The 17,594-nt window shown below is 43.3% G+C and overlaps 1 protein-coding gene across 15 annotated transcripts in view; it reads left to right on the top strand.

Moving 5' to 3' along the window:
• Window positions 1-17,594, top strand: part of CAMK2D (calcium/calmodulin dependent protein kinase II delta) — a 268,870-nt gene that overhangs the window by 79,277 nt on the left and 171,999 nt on the right. For all 15 annotated transcript variants that reach the window (XM_060186075.1, XM_060186077.1, XM_060186074.1 and 12 more), the window contains exon 3: window positions 16,258-16,317. In XM_060186075.1, the coding sequence (XP_060042058.1) occupies window positions 16,258-16,317 (60 nt within the window). The remainder of the gene's footprint in view (window positions 1-16,257; window positions 16,318-17,594) is intronic.

Below are 17,594 nucleotides of genomic sequence, written 5' to 3'. Positions count from 1 at the left end.
TGTCTGTCCAGGGAAGTCTGGTCGGCAACATGCTAGTATCTGGAACCTGGTGGCTGAAAGAGAGTTAACATATAAAGCCAAACAAGTTGTTGACTAATCATGAACCTAAAGGCTGGAGTTGTGCAGATGAAGAGTTGGGGGGTGTGGTCTCCATTCTGTAGATAGCTAGTAGGCATATTTTAGTTAAATTTCTGTGGCTATACTAGTTGCTTTTGTTTGTTTGTTTTTTTCCCTGAGCCTGAAATCTGATATGCCATTGGATCTAAATTATTGTCTGGGTAGATGATGTTATGGCTGGAAAAAGGACCAGAAAGCTGGATCAGGGAAGAGAGTAGCTCCCAAATATGGGAGAGGTGTGCACATATTGTCAACCGTAAACCCCATCAATTTGATGTGATCTGGGACCCATATTCAGTTTAGGAGCCTATGTGACCTCTGCATCCCTGTAGATCCAAGCTCACATTCTATGGTCATGAGTAGGAACATTCCAAGCTGCCCCAATATCAGAACCCATCTTCCTCAGGTGTAGCATGGAGTATGTTGTCCAGCCTCCCTTCGGAGGATGGAACATTCTCTACCATTGTGGATCCAAGTTGAAGGCAGGGTCCTATGGGGCCCCACAAAGGTGTCTCTTTTGTTGTTCCTGATAGAGATGACTGGTAACAATGGATAGAGGGATTTATTCAAGTTCTAGCCCCATCATGTCTGTTTGGGAATCTCAGAACTCCCTGAATAGGGCCTCAGCTGATCAGATGCCAGATTTCTGATGCTTCAGACATTGTTGTGGGTTAAGGGTCATTTGTTCCTGGAGACTTTGGGGACATTAGTAGGGTGATGACTAGGCCTGTCTGGCTCCTGGGCTTCTGGTATTCCACATTTGTTGGAATCACATAGCTGCCCCCAGCCCCCCCCCCCCTTTTTTTTTTTACAAGGATTGTATCTTTTTATTTATTTTTGACAGAGACAGAGATAAATTGAGAAGGCTGAGAAAGAGGGGCGAGAGAGAGACACCAGCAACAGTGCTTCCTTTATTTTGAAGCTTCCTTCCTAGAGGTGAGGATTGGGTGCTTGAACTCTTGTCCTTAGGCATGGTGATATGTGCACTTAAGTGGGGTCACTACCACTCGGCTCCTCCCTCTTCTTTTTTTTTCTTATTTAAGATTTATTTATTTATTGGCATAAAGAGGAGAGAGAAAGAACCAGAGCTTCACTGTAGTATGGGCAATGTTGAGATTTGAACTCAGGATCTCATACACTTGAAGTCCAACGCTTTATCCACTGTGCCACCCCACAACCCTCTTTGCCGTGGAGGGCTCCAGGGCAACTGGTCAATCTCGGCTTCATCCCCTAGATTTGGAGTTAAAGAAGATGACTGTCCTTACTTCTCTCAGACTCTAGGGCCTCTTCATGACCTCCTCCCTCTGCTTGGTGCTCTCAGTCAGCTCTTTTCCAAGAGGACTAGGATAGCACACTGTCCTCTGAGGACTCTCTTCAGAGCCCTCCCCTTCCTGTATCCTGTGACCTTGTCTTCTGCATTGGACTGGGAGGTGGGAGAAAGCCATCTGCTCACCTCTGGAAAGTCCCACGGGGTTATTTCTGAGCATCCCTGGCCCTGTGTGCACACTCAGAGGGAAAGAGCAAGCAGAGGGATATCGGGTTAAAATATGTAGGTCAAGACTTAATGTTTTCAAGTCTTTAATTTGGGGAGACAGTTCAATAAAAGGTGCTGTCACTTCCCTTCTCCAATTCACAGGGTATGATTATTATTAATTTCTAGTTCAAGATGAGCCAGACCATAATAAGAGACTTTATCTTCCATGATACCTGAGTCCTGGCATCTACTGAATGAGTGTTAATGATAAGTTTTAGGTGCCATGTTTGACAAAGAAACTTTCTCCTTTAACGTAAATTATCTGAGTTTTGTAGAACCCTCAGAGGGTAGAGAGAGGTAAGTATAGGTCTTCACATTTGAAAAGACTTCTCTTGATTCCTGGCAGAACCTGTGCTGGAAGCCACTCCCCGTCTGGTTTTTTTCAATTAGCTGCTGGTTTCATTGTGGTTTGTCATTCGTGACTAATGTGACATAAGCTGTGCATGACTTTTTAATGACTAGCTTCAGCAACAGAAATGAGTTTCTGTTCACTTGAGGAAATGTATTGATTTATATTGTTAGGGTGCAGAGGCCCCATGCAAGAAAGATTTCATTGTTCCCAGGCAGATATTTTCATGGGGTGGGGTCAGGGAATTGGGGGAGAGGGGGCATGCAGACAGGCAGGCAGACACCATGGCACTATAGCTTTCTCTGGGGACTTGGCCCTTCCATGTGGTACCGGAGTTTGATCCTGGACCATCTGTGGCAAGGCACATGACCTATTTGGTGGGCTATCTCTCTAGCCTATGTTGTGGTTTTAGTGCAGCTTTCCCTTATTTAGATCTTAGAACTGTTCCTGCCCACTCCAGTGTCACTTGGCAAGAGGGCAAGGAAGAGTGGAAAGAGTGATCCTGCCTCACAGCTGCTAAGATGGCTTGTTTTGCTGATCTTAAGAGCTCGCAGAGTCTATGCACTGGAAAGGCTCTCTCTGTAGCTGCTCTATAGACAGCAACCTGCTCACTGCAGCAGTAGAAAGAGCAGGAGGATTCTGGGCACTGAAAGGAGTGGTAAAGGGCTATGGACTTTCTCCCTCCTCCCCTTCCTTCCTTCTGAATCACCCAGAGTCATGCCCTTTTTGCCTCTTATGTTCCTGATGCTAATAGTAAAGCTACAGAAGGCAAAAGTCCTATTTGGGAAGCTACTGAAAGCTCTTAAACTTTTCATGTCTTGAATACATTGAGTATGATTAATCATTAGAGTGCCATTTAAGAACAGAAGATCTCTAGCCACAATATGAGGAACTGGAAGAGAAGAGCCAAGTCCCTCAGGCCTCTGCTACCTTGCTGCAGTGAAACCTCCTGGGCTGGTCAGATGGTGGAGGGCTTCAAGTACACCCTCTCCAGTGTGTCTTCTTTCCATTCTGAGCCCTGTGAGTCTCTCAGTAGGAAAACTTGAAGGATCCCATTACAGAGTGCCCCAGGTGACTTCACTTTGTTTTGCCTCAAGAGGAAACTGGAATGGGATGATAATTTTTTCCACTCCTTCAAGTAAAATACTATGGGGGAAGAGCACTGAGTAGAAGACTTAGGGCTAAAGGATATAGTGCACAAAGCTAAAGGATATAGTGCACAAAGTTTCTCCTAGCTTTTCTATAGGAGTGTAATTAGAGCTTTGCTCATTGTATCAGTTAAATTTTTCTCATTTTCATCTACAAAATTATGAGGTAAAAGGTATAATTCCACACTGTTCCCACCACCAGAGTTCTGTGTCCCCATCTCCTCTATTGGAAACTACAATGGTTCTCCCAAGGTCACAGATATGGCTTGACTATTATTTCTATAATTATAGATATATTCCCAGTTATCTATGGTTCTGCCTTTTCTTCCTTTCGAAGTCACATCTATACTTCTTACAACTACCAAATGTCCTTCCCCTTTTCCTCCTCTCTCCTTGGTTCCCTATGGAGTTGGAGTTTAGAGCCTTCTGGTCATCCTCCTCCAGTATTTTTCCCTCTCTCTAGGAGTATGGACCATAACTCTTGGGGGTGCAGAAGGTGAGAGGTTTGGCCTCTGCAATTGTTTCCCTGCTGGACAGGGGCACTGGCAGTTCCATCCACACCCCTAGCCTGCTTCCATCTTTCTCCAATGAGGTAGTGCTCTGCAGAGGAGGGGTTCCAGGACACATTGGTGAGGTCATCTGCCTAGGGAAGTCAAGATGGAATTATAGTAGTGTCTGCAACTTGGTGGCTGTGACTTGATGGGTTCCCAAAGTAATCTGAATCTTGTCTTGTTGCATTCTCAGGTGATCCTCTTTGCTATTCCTCTTTTTTGTTGTTATTTTTGCATTCTCAGGTGATCTTCTTTTGCTATTTGACATATCAATAAAGATAGAAGCAGTTGTCTCTACTTTTTAACATATACCAACTGACAGCCTTATAACTTGTTTCTCTAATTTGTGTGCATTTCATAATCACTTGAGATGTAATAGTTTAATTTTTATTTAAAGATGGAGTCACAGGTGGAGAGAAAGAGAGAGAGAGAGAGAGAGAGGGAGGGAGAGAGAACGCTCAGCTCTCTCATTGAAGCTTCCTTCAATGCATTGGGGGCTGGGATCAAACCTGGGCCACATACAAGGCAAAAATCCACAGGAGCCATTTTCTGATCCAAGATGTGATGGTTATACAACATGTGAGGGATACAGCATCAGCCCTGTGTGGTTTCTCAGTCCGACCCTGTGTCTCCTAAATGCCAGCTTGGGAGTCTGGCTTGCCTTCCCTGGCCACGCTTTCATGATGACCAGATGTAGGAGTTTGGTCTGGCTTTCTGTCTGCCACAGTCTTATCTTACAGATTTATCACTTGTTTACAACATGGCTGAATTTGCTCATACCTCTATACGTGTGTCTCACACACCCACTACCAGACACCCCACCCCAGCTCTACCTAGTCTTCCTCCTCCCTCTCCTTTCCTCTTCTTCACTCAAGTAACCACCACAGTTTTCAGTGTCTAAGTCCTTTCTTTTGTGTTTGCTTGTTCGTATTTCTACGTGGGAATAATGCCTCTGATAATTCTTTCATTTCCTGAATGTGTTGCTTAGAGCTGTCATGCCAGGCTCTATCCAGACTGTTAGACAGCCATTCCTTGAGTCCAGGCACCACAGCCTCCTTGTCCGCTCAATCCTTAGTGACCATTTGTGTGGCTGTTGTGACTATGGCTGCTGTGAGCCCTGCATCACAGCTGTGCTTCTGAATTCCCATGTTCATTTTCTTTGGATGAGTCCCTAGGAGAGGCGGTTCCAGGAGCAAATAGTATTTCCATTTTTCTTTCTGTAAAGACTCTCCACACTGCTCTCCACAGAGGCTGCCCTCATTTACACCCCCACCAACAGTGCTCTGGGGAGCCTTTTTCTCCACACCCTTAGCAACCCTTGGTTAGTCCAGTGCTTTGGGGAGCAAGCAGGGCTCCTATCCCTCTGCTTATTGTGTCTCTCAGAGGAGACCTGCTCTTCTTGGCCTGAATTACAGGCCACACCGCTATGCTCCTGCGCACCGCACCTCACCCATCACTGAAACCTGCCCAGAGAATAGCAGTCTAGCAGGGATCAGCAGTGTTCCCTTTCCTACATTCTTGGTAGGTTGGCTCCATTCTTGGAAATCAAAGCACACTTATGTTGAAACATGCTACAGAAATTGGTGTTCACTCTTGGTTACAGTTTTCAAAAGTTCCTAACACACTAGCCTCATTTTAGATTTCTCTCTAATGGGAACCTTACAAAATATTCTCCTTTGCATTTGCATCATTTTTGTATAACATTATTTTCATAGAAACTGTGATATCATGTGTCTGAATGCATTCTGCCATTGTCCTGAAAGAGAGAAAGTATTTCTCCTGTAGGACATAGGCAGAAAGGTGCCTTGGTCTTTCCTCCTTCCCAGACCTACAAACAAATGAGATATTTTTCCACTTCATCTGAAGCAATGGGATACAGTTCCTTATCAGAATAACATTCATTTGAAATGTCTGAGATGGGTCAATAGAGCAACATATTTGTATATAAAATAGGTCTCCTTGATTTGCTTGAAGTCTTACTCGGAGATAAAGATATACCTTTTACTATATCCTCGACTATTTTCAGGTATTTAGAACTGGAGACCCATGAGGTTAGTCCATATCTTAATGTATTGAGTTTTGTCTCTCAGACAACAGACATTACGTTAGTAGTTCTCCTGTGATATCTATTACCAGTGAGCTGTACAGTGTAACCATGTAATTTTATGGCAAAAAGTTATTTCCACAGCCTTTTAAAGTTGATATACAGGGAGTCAGGCGGTAGCGCAGTGGGTTAAGCGCAGGTGGCACAAAGTGTGAGGACCTGGGTAAGGATCCTGGTTTGAGCCCTCAGCTCTCCACCTGTAGGGGAGTCGTGAAGCAGATCTGCAGATGTCTAGCTTTCTCTCCCCCTCTCTATCTTCCCCTTCTCTCTCCATTTCTCTCTGTCCTGTCCAGCAACAACAACAACATCAACAAGAACAATAAAACAACAAGGGCAACAAAAGGGAATAAATAAATAGATATTTTTTAAAAAGAAAATTATTTTTAAAAGAGTTGGTGTACAATCCAGCAAATATCTAATGGAATCAATATGCTCGTTGGTGGATCTCTTAGGAATCTAGTTCATTTAAATCTGGAGTAACAAGATTGGTAATGACGAGGGGCTGGGTTCATCTGGTAGAGTTCACATGTGTTATAACTTTCAAGGTTCCAGGTTCAAACCCGTCCCCACCTGCAGAGGGAAAACCTCACATGTGGTGAAGCAGGGTCATAGCTGTCTGTCTTTCTCTCTCTCCCTCTCTCCCTAATTCTTCTTTCTCAGTTTACTTCTGTTTTTATCCAAGATAATTTTTTTAAAAAGGGTAATGATTATACTGTAACTATTACGTATCTCCATTCCAGATACAGGACGTGATGCCAGATACCTTTAGCCCAGTTTGTAAATTAACTTTTTGAATAATCAAGAAACTCTGACACCCAGCTAGCAAAACCAGATCGGGTTCTGGTGGACTCTGCTTTCTCTAGCTTTTTTCTGTCTGAACAGGGGGGTTGGGCTCCCACAGAGTTAGCATCTTTGGAGGTGGAGGAGAGTGGCTTTATTGCTCCAGCACCAGTGAAAATTACTGTATCTTACTCTATACACAAAAGGGCAAAACTAAAGTTAAATGAAGCAGCCACCTGGTTCCTTTGCCATGGGATATATATATATATATATATATATATATATATATATATATATATATTTAACTAAAGGGAAAAAGTTTTTCATAAAAAAACACTTCAAACCATGGTTTCTACTCCATGTGGAGTGGAGGTTGGATGAATAGATTTCATGATTCAGAATTTTAAATTTGAGCAAGCCCCCTACCCCCAACATGCTCCGTATTCCAAAGGTCTCTCTCCTGAACTCAGCTATGTGAGGACTAGGCTGGTAGCTCACTGTGTAGGGTGTGTAGGAGTACCGCCCTACTCCTCCAAACTTTTTTTTATAATTATTTTCCCTTTTGTTGCCCTCGTTTTTATTGTTTTAGTTGTTGTTGTTGTCATCGCCATTGGATAGGACAGAGAAATGGAGAGAGGAGGGGAAGACAGAGAGAGAAAGACAGACACCTGCAGACCTGCTTCACCGCCTGTGAAGCGACTCCCCTGCAGGTTGGGAGCTGGAGGCTTGAACCAGGATCCTTATGCTGGTCCTTACACTGCACCACGTGCGCTTAACCCGCTGCGCTACCGCCCAGCTCCTCCAAACTTTTTAAAAAAATAAATCCATGTCCCCGAAAGGGGTGTTTTACTTATTTTTAAAAAAACATTTATTTTCTTTTGTTGCCCTTGTTGTTTTACTGTTGTAGTTATAATTGTTGTTGTTACTGATGTTGTTATTGTCAGGACAGAGAGAAATGGAGAGAGAAGGGGAAGACAGAGAGGGGGAGAGAAAGACAGACACCTGCAGACCTGCTTCAGTGCCTGGATCGAACCAGGACCCTTAATGCCAGTCCTTGCACATTTCGCCACCTGCATTTAACCCGCTGCACTACCACCCAACTCTCGACAAACTTACTTTATTTATTTATTTATTTATTTGCCACCAGGGTTATCACTGGGGCTTGGTGCCAGCCCACAAATCCACAATAGCAGATAGTTCATGCTTTCTTTCAGAGTCTTATTGGTTGTTTCCCCATTTCTAGTCCTATTTCCCTCAAGATCTTTCCTCACTAATTATTGCATCAGTTAATGCTTGGATCTTTTTCTCATTCTTGCTTGCTTCTAAAAAAAAGCTTGTTGGGAATTTTTTTTTCCTTCTGGACTTCTGGTTCTTTTTTGTTTGATTATTTTGTTGGTGTCTTGAAATGTGTGCCCTTGGAGTTGCTGTTCAGGTATAGTGTGGAGTGGCTTCTGGCCTGTTGGTTCCTGGACCCCTGAAGCCAGTCACCTTGTGGTCTGACTCAGGAATGTGCACAGCTGTTGTTCTTGTGGTAACACCACTGCCTTTGGAAGAGAGAGGTAGGGTCTCTTGTGTTCAAAGTGAGGAACAGATGACTGGTACAGCAACAACAACAACAACAACAAGCCAACAAACCCCCCAAAACAAAACATCCCCCTCCAAACCAAACAAAAACAGGAAAACGATGTGGCCAACCACAGCCAACAGAAGGAATCTATACAGAGATTCAGAGGAGGAGTTAATAAATTAGCAGAACACGTATAATCTCACAGTAGCGGGAGATGTTGGTCTGGTGAGGCTTCTCCTGGTTGTTTCAGTAGGTACTCACCAGCCTGCTAATTTGCCTGGGGCTGTCTGTAGTTCAGGTCCAGTGAAGCAAGGTCACAGGATTTCTCCCCTGCCCCTTCTGACAAAAGTTCAGTCTTGGAATCTGCCCAGACCAGTTTGACTCCACGGGGATCTGTCTCACTGGCTGCCCCAGCCTCCCAGATAAGCAGCCTCTAGTCTGGGGGCATGGGGTTGGGACTGCAATGGGAGACACACCTCCCAGCAATCCTTTTCCCTTTTCAGCACCCTTCTGCCCATTCAAAATGGGTCCAGATTTTATACTGTGGTTTCTCTTTGTCCTATCCCCTGTAGCTTGTCTCCTGCTGGCTGGCCTGGAAATCCTGCTTCCATTCAGAGATGCCAGGATCTGAAGAGATTTCTTGAGTAGAGTCTGCCTAGGTGTCATCTTCATGAGGCCATCTTGACTCTGCCCCGTTCATATTTATTACCACCAGGGTTATTGCTGGGGCTCTGTGCTTGTACTATAAATTCACCACTCCTAGCAGCCTTTTTTTTTTTTTTTTAACTTAATTAGATAGAACAAAGAGAAATTGAGAGGGGAGAGAGAGGGAAAGATAGTCACCTATAGACCTGCTACACCACTCATAAAGTAGAGGTGGGGAAGCAGGGCTCAAATCCTGGCCTTTGTATCTGGTAGTATGTGCTCTTAGGGGGGTGTGCCACCCCCTTACCCCCTGATTATGTCTTTTTGTTCTCTTGTTTTCCCAAGTTCATGGCAGTTGTGATAGGAGCAAGGATTAATAGTCATCTACTCATTGATTCACTCACCAAAGTTGCATTGGGTGTACATTCCATGTACCTGGAAGTATTTGATGCCCTGAAGTGAGAACAGACAGCAGAAAACTCAGGAAGAAGCAGAAAGCGTCTGAGGAATAGATGCAACCACCTGGTTTGACCTTCCTTCTTCCAAGAACAGCCATCCTGATAAGTTTGCTTCTAGAGGGAGGGCAGGGGTGGCTCCCGCTTGAGACAGTAGTTTCTTGGAATTGGTACAGATGGGAAAGAGAAGTACAGAGTCAGGTTAGTTGTGGCTCACAACCAGAGAGGCAAGATGAACTGCTCTCAGAAGTTGACTGACCTGAAGTTTTGGTTTCATGAGACTAGGGAATGCTGCAGCTGGAGATGGTGTGACAAAAGGCTGCAGAGCACTTTTCTTTTCTTTTCTTCTCTTTTTTAATTTTTTTAAGATGTAATTAACCTTATGGGAGAGAGAGGGAGGGAGACTGAGTAGAGTAGTAGTTATCTTTGGCAGATCACTTTTTGTCATGACTTGGGGGGTAAGGATAGATTTGTAGGGATGGGGGAGCCAGGAGAGCTAAGCCCTCTTGATGTGTGGGTGCCTGTGTGTTGGGGGTAAGGAAGAGGTGATAAATTGATAAATGACACAAATCAAACTTATGTCCCCCTTCCAACCAGCCCCTGGACATTGCTTGTGTGAGCAAAGGACAGAGTTGGGTAAGGCATAGGGACAAAGGGCTCTCACCCCTCCCCTCATTGTCTTCTGAGGGTTCCAATGAATTCCAGGAGAGAAATGATGAATGCTGGTAATACCCTTTGCCTGTGACGACAGACTGAATTATTTCACATCATCTGTGTAAGAAAGCACCAGTTAGACAGCATAAAGCCTTAGCATCTAGGGATGGGAGTGAGTTGCTTTTAAAATCACTTAGGGCTTAAAGCTCCTTCCTTGATGCTACCCCCAAGGAGTGATGAGTAGTTGCTGGAACAGTCCTTTTGTCCTTTCACTCTGTGAGTGTGACTCAGAGCTAGCACTTTCATTTCCATTTTGTGACCAGAGTTGCCCTGCAAAAAAGATTAAAATGTGATCTGGAATGGGAGTTTTTGAGTCAGGTCTGATTCTTTACTTGGACTAATTCATGTTTTTCAACTTGTTTGAAGTAAAATATCTCATGAAATTAAAGAACGCACTGAAAACTGGGGAGAACTACCATTTCCCAATATGCCTTAAAACGTAGAGCTTATCTGTGCCTTATGATTTCCATGTCTGCTTCCTTGTTGAAAGCACTGCTCATATCTTTTCCCGAGAGGCCCGATTTTAGAGGGGAGGTCTTCAACCACAGACTGCTAACAGCTTGTACCTTGTCAGCTCTGACAAGATTACAGCCTGGAGGCTTCTGTTTGTATGCATATAACAGCGTGGGTTTGAGCTTCAAAGGAAGAATAAAGCCAAATGATTATATAGCTGGAGCACCTTAATAAATATTGAATGATAAATGAAGCTGTAGTCAGGTGCTGCCTGCCCTAGCTGCAGGCATGTAGACAATGAAAGATCCTTCACTTGGTCTAAAAAGTGCTAGAGAGGCCTTTCCTCTGCACTCTTTTCTCTTTGTCTCTTGACATCATAGCCCTGAGCACCTCGACTGATGAGACAGGTTACAGGGTTTCTGCTACTGACTGAGTCACAAAAATAAAGGAAACTTCAAATGGAAAACGAATCCATCTCTTTAGCAGGACAAATACTGAAAATAGGCTTTTTGGTAATGAGAGGCACTTAATCACTCCTTAAGGCCTACTTCCTCTCAAGTGAAATTGTTGAACTTGCTGTTGAAAGCACAGCCCACCAGCTGATCATGCCTTTTCCATTATGACTAAACTCCCATTGGAATGAAAACTCTAAGCCTGTCTTCCTGTCTCAGGTGTCAAAACACACTTCCAGTGGGAGGCTGCAGCGTGCTTTGCGCTTGGTAGGAGCTTGCTAAGCTAGCTAGTCTCTGGGAGGCAGAGAAGTGAGGCTGCTGTCTGGAGCTAGTTGCTGAATGTGTGAGAGCTACTGTGGAGTCTGCTGGGGGAGGCAGACTCTTGGATACCCCAGGGATCCTTGCTTCCAGTTTCCCTACCTGTGTTTGCTCATCTCCCCTTATAAGTGGGCCAGTTCAGGGGGCAGCTTCTAATCCACCAAATGAGACCAGCATGATGAGTGTCTCCTTTTTTCTACCAGTCTCCCTCAGTGGCTTCCTTAAAGCAAGCTGGTTCCCAAGTTGGTACAGGGCAAAGAACTGAGGACAGTCTCCAAGTGTAAGTGTTGGGAACTAAGACCCTCAGCTCAGACCAGCTCCTCTAGAGGAAGTGGAAACTGCCTTCAACCAAGTGGGCTCAAAGACAGCAGTTCCTTCCCCAGGGGAGACTTGAGATGAGCCCTCAGACTCCACTCCCAGCCTATGAGACACCTAAAAGCCAATCACTCTGTTCAGCTATGCCCAGGCATATGAGCTGCAGAAACTCTGCCTCCCATTGTCAGTTAATGTCTTCTGCTTATTTTTAACATAATCATATATGCACCAGGTGAATCATATGTTTATCTCACCTGATCTAGCAGATCAATTTGCATGCCTTTCTTTATAACGAAAGTGTAAGTCCTCTATGCATATGTTTTTCATATGCTTTGCAAAGGACACTTTGCAGTGTTTCAGATGGTGCTAGTTGCTGTGTCAGAATCTGGCTTGTTGATTTAAATATCCTTGTTGACACTAGGATATTATAGAAGCACGCAGGTTATCTCAGAGGTAAACTTGATATAGGGGACCTAAGGGGTTCACATGTATTTCAAGTACTGATAGTTTTAGACAGTCACGAGACTGGAGGATATCCTGTCTTTATATATGGCAATTCTGATTTTTTAAATTATATTTTTATTTGTTATTGGACAGACACAGAGAGAAATTGAGAGGGGAAGGAGGAGATAGAGAAGGAAAGAAACAGAAAGACACCTGTAGTCCTACTTCACCACTTGTGAAGCTTTCCTCCTGCAGGTGGAGACCAGGAGCTTGAACCTGGGTCCTTGCTCACTATAATCTGTGCTTAACTAGGTGCACCTCCACCTGGCCTGGCAATTCTGATTTAACATACACTGTTCTATGTGAGACAGTGCTAGTGCTGATTCTTTGAAATAGTTTTTTTTTCTTCCTTTGACAGTTGGTAACTCTACTTATGTTTGAAAGTGCTTTCTTAGGCTGCAAACAAATGATGTGTGAAATAGTTCCATATTTATTATATATACCAGTGGTTCTCATGAGTGTGGTTTGTACACCCAAAAGCTCCCAAATACTCTTAGGGGGAACTGTGTGAGGTCAGAGTGGTCAAAGCTACTTTCAAAAGAGAACTGCAACAGTATCTGCCTTTTGTGTATGTGATGGTATTGGTCATTGGGATATCAAAGATGTTGTGGGTAAAACTGCTAAGTTGACCCAATTACCAAATAATTTGGTTGTAGCTGTAACTAACTATTGCCTTCTTAAACTTGAAGGCAGCAGGAAGGAACCTTCCCCATTCCCTACAAAACCCATATTTCTCCCAGTCCTGGAACCTCTGGGGTGGGACTCAGATTCTTGCATGCTTCTCTCTATTCATACCAATTGATACTGCATCTGCTGATTCCAACCTAATGAGTGAAACCCCAGTACCACATCGGCATGTTTCACTTCAGACTGTATCCAGAGACATCAGGCATAGAATGCCAACCCTCCAGCTGTTACCATGATGCCAACCTGACTTCCCTGGGCAAATGACCCCACCAATGAGCCCCACTTCCCCAGAGACCTGCCTCACGAGGGAAAGAGAGAGACAAGCTGGGAATATGGATCGTCTTGACAACGTCCATGTTCAGCAGAGAAGCAGTTACAAAAACCAGACCTTCCACATGCTGCACCCCGTAATGATCCTGGGTCCATACTCCCAGAGGGATAAAGAATAGAAAAAAGTCCTATGGAGGGGACAGGATATGGAGTTTTGGTGGTGGGAATTGTGTGGAATTGTACCCCTCTTATCCGATGGTCTTGTCAATATTTCCATTTTATACATAAAATTTTTTTTAAAAAAGGAAAAAAGAAAACACATAGAAATGTTTTAATAAGCTGTGAGATAGATTATATAGAATACTGTGAAGCTGTTGAAAGGAATGATGTGATCTGTGTAGCACAATGGAAAGAACTAAAATTAATGTAAAATAAACAAATGTAGAATGATTAAAAACAAACAAACTGCTGGTGCCTTTGCATGGACCAAGGAAGTGGCTAGTGTACTGACCTCTAAAGACTAGTCTTTGTATCTTTTAGCAGTAGGCCCACATAAACCAAAAAGAACCCATTTCCCTTTGAGATTGTCCTTGGGGAACCAATTAAAATCATTACTATGATTGTTAACCTTTGCTGGCACAGCCTTTCACCAGTCTGGCGAAAGCACCTTGGTGTCTGCCCCAGGACAGTGGCCACAGGCAGGAAAGGGATCTGTGGTGTGTTCCTTTAGGAAGCTAAGCTAACTGTTCTTCCCTGCAACAGTTTTGCTTTAAACAACAACTGAAAAACTTGCTGCGCTGGTCCAGGTTTAGGTTTTTGACAGACATTTTCTCCAGAATGAAGAAAGAGAGCCGTTCACTCGGGGAAAACAACTAACAGCATTTATTGCTCATAACACAGCTCCAGCTTTCAAACAGGAGTTAGAATTTTTAGAAAACTTGTACCTGGCCATGAGAACATGACTGATTTCCGAATCCCAAGACTATTCTGATAAAATTAGTAGCAGTGCTAACAACTTTATTTTTTTTTAGTATTGTATGATGTTACATAACATAATGTGTTTTAAACAACCCATGCTTTATGTTATAAAATTAAGCCTGATAAAAGGTTCAAAATGCAAGGAAGAGCATGCCGTGGATTTTAATACTATAGAATAAAAACCTTATATTGGAATCATCTACAGTGTTGAAAATACGTCTGATTGAATTAAAGTTCAACTCCTCATTGATTTAAAAAAAACAAACATGATTTATTGATAAGGTCTCAGATTGCACTCAGCATGTAGCCCTTAAAAGCTACCATCCCTTGGCTTTTGTTGCTACTGTTAAAGAATCAGACCCACTGTAGTCTGCAAAGACTGTTTACAGTACTTTCTTCCTTTTCCAGCTACATATTTATGCCAGGTCAGATTTTTCTTCCCCCACTTTAACCAAAGCAACATATTGCAACAAGCTGAATATAGAAATCAATGTGAAAACACAGCTGTGTTCCATTAAACCAGACATCAAAGAGCTCTGGAAAGAAAAAAAAATTTTTTTCTTACTTTTTAAAAAACTAGTGATGTAATAGTGATTTGCAGGGATGTAGTTCCACACCTCAGCCACCATCAAAGTTCTGTCGTCCCCCGCCCCCCCCCCCCCCCCCCCGTCATGGATAACCACCATTCTTTTCACAGTGTCTTAGAGAGAGATTGGCTACCTTTTTTTTTTCTCGAGTTAGTACCTGTTCTTTGTATTCCACCTATGAATGAAATGGCCGGGTTCTTATCTTTCACTTCCTTACTTCACTAAACACCATCACCTCCAATTCCATCCACTTTGTCCTGAAGGACACAATATCATCCTTTTCTTTTAATTGCAGGAAAGTTTTTATTGAATTCACATAACTTCTTTATCCAGTCATCTGATGCTGGGCACTTAGGCTGCTTCCATGTTTTAGCCATTGTGAATAATGCAGCTATGAACAGGGGGGTGCATCTGTCTCATTAGATTCCTGTCTGTGTTCCTGTGTTCTAGGCCTAAGAGTGAAATTGTTATATCCACGAGGTTTTTCCATTTTTGTTTGTTTAAGGATTCTCCATCCTGTTTTCCATAGGGCTACATTCCTACCAGCAACCCCTCTTAAATACAGTATGGAGAACCACTTCTTTCTCTTTGAAAAAATTTGATTTATTTATTAGTTATTGGATAGACAGAGAAATCAAGAGGGGGAGAGGGAGAGAGAGACAGAGAGAAAGAGGGAGAGATAGACTCCTGCAGCACTGCTTCACTGTTTGTGATGCTTCCCCTCCAGGTGGGGACTAGGGGCTTGAATAGGGGTCCTAGTACATTGTTCCCAGCAGCTCAGCTAGGTGCACCACCACCCAGCCTCCTCACAACTTTCTTATTTTGGAAAATACATAACTGAGGATGTACAGCCCAAATCAAAGCCGAGAGGATAAGCGTTCTCTTTATGAACCAGGCATGATGGTATCCTTCAAAAATGTCAGGCCATGAAAGAAAGAAACAGAAATGGTGGAACAGTTCCAGGTTGTTAAAGGAGGCTCCGGGAAAAAAATGGACAGTTGAATACCACAGGGACTGATTCCTGAGGAGGAGAAAAAGACAGGGAAAGGGAAAGGCAGGCTATAAAGGGTCTCATTTGGGGGCCAGGTGGCACACCTGGTTAGCACATGTGTTACAATGTACAAAGACTCAGGTTTGAGACCCAGCCCCTGCCTACAGGGGGAAGCTTTGTGAGTGGTGAAGCAGTGCTGCAGGTGTCTCTCTGTCTCTTGCCCTCTCTCCTTCCCTCTTTCTCTCCACCTTCCCTCTCAATTTCTAGCTGTCTTTATCTGGTAAACAAAGGTAATAAAAATAAAATAGCAAACTATTTAAAAAATTAAAGGACCTTATTTGGCTAAATCAGCATTCTAACAACCAACAGGTGTCCTCTTCCTCTTGCCTGTGTGTATCTACATGGGTTACTTTCGTTTTAACAATGCTACTGCAGGTACACGTAACACATACCAAAGATTTATTGTTCTATGAAATTTTCTCCATTTTCTTTCACCCAAGTCTAAATTCAGCTCTCTTCTGCCCCTTATTCTCTCAGGCTTCAGGACAGTGAAAAGTAGGCAATGAAACTGTTCAGCACTGTTGTGTTTTCCTTATTGCGGATTCCAGTGATCACTGAGAAGTATCAAAAGGATAAATCACTATAAAGGCTTTACATCATTGTGTCATGCTGCTTATTACCCTGTTTTTCCTTTTGCTAAATGTTGTGATTTTTTTTCTCTTTCTTTTTATTCATCAGATCATCAGAAACTGGAAAGGGAGGCTAGAATCTGCCGTCTCTTGAAGCACCCCAATATTGGTAAGAAAATGTTCTCAATACATTTTAAATGATGATTTAATTTTTATTTTATTTTTATTTTTTGCCTCCAAAGTTATTGCTGGGGCTCAGCACCTGTACTGCAAATCCACTGCTCCTGTGCCCCTTTTCTTTCCTTTTCTTTTCTTTTCTTTTCCTTTCTTTTCTTTTCTTGGGTAGGAAAGAGAGAAATTAAGCGGGGAGGGGAATATAGAGGAGAGTGAGAGAGAGAGACACTTGCAGACCTGCTTGTGAAGAAATGCCCCTGCAGGTGGTGAGCTGGGCCTCAAACTGGGATCCTTGCCTGGTTTTTGCACTTCATACTATGTGTGCTTAACCTGGTCCACCACTGCCTGGCTCCCATGACTTAATTTTTAAAAATTATTTTTATTTATTTATTTATTGGATAGAGAAAGCCAGAAATCGAGAGTGAAGGGTGTGGGTAGAGAGGAAGACAGACACCTGCAGCCCTGCTTCACTGCTCATGAAGCTTTGCCCCCTGCAGGTGGGAACGGGGACTTGAACAGCCTGGGTCCTTGCACACTGTAACATGTGCGCTCAACCAGGTGCGCCACCACCCGACCCCTCATGACTTAATTTTTATATGTGTATGTACCGCAGTAGAAGTTGTTAACTTAGTAAACAAGCATATTTGTAGCTGTTAACAAGTTTGTATCTACATTTAGGTTTCAGTTACATTTGTCTTTAGTGTTTGATATTTGATTTAGTCTGAACATGCTTGGGGGAACAGGGTTCTACAAATCCATCTTAATTTGTGCATAGCAATAGGGACGTTTACATTTTAAAAAATAAGACATGTGTTGTGTTAATGAGGCCAACAGTGTCTAGTGCACATCAACCAGTGGAAAAAGTCAGTGTAAATTAAAGAAGAAAGAAATTTAAATAGGGGGTCGGGCAGTACAGTAGCTCTCTTGGTTGAGTTCACATGTTAATTACCATGCTCCAAAACCTAGGTTCCAGCTCCCACTCCCTAGCTGCAGGGGGAAGCTTCATGAGCAGTGAAACAAGTACTGCAGGTTACCTATCTCTCTCTCTCCCCCTATCTTCTCTCCCCTCATAATTTCTTTCTGTCCCTTCAAATAAAGAAAGGAAAAAAAAAGAAAGGAAGGAAGGAAGAACAGAAGAGAAAAAGGAGGTAAGAAGGCTGCTAGGGATGGTAGATGCAGGCACTAAGCCCACTGATGATCTTAGTGACATGAGGGAGGAAAGAAAGAAGGAGGGAGGGAGGGGGGTGGGAGGGAGGGAGGGAGGAAAGGACA

Source organism: Erinaceus europaeus, chromosome 2 (genome assembly GCF_950295315.1).
Source record: "Erinaceus europaeus chromosome 2, mEriEur2.1, whole genome shotgun sequence".
Classification (NCBI taxonomy): Eukaryota; Metazoa; Chordata; class Mammalia; order Eulipotyphla; family Erinaceidae; genus Erinaceus; species Erinaceus europaeus.
The sequence above is the reverse complement of the archived record's forward strand: the minus strand, read 5'-3'. Positions and strand labels throughout refer to the sequence as shown.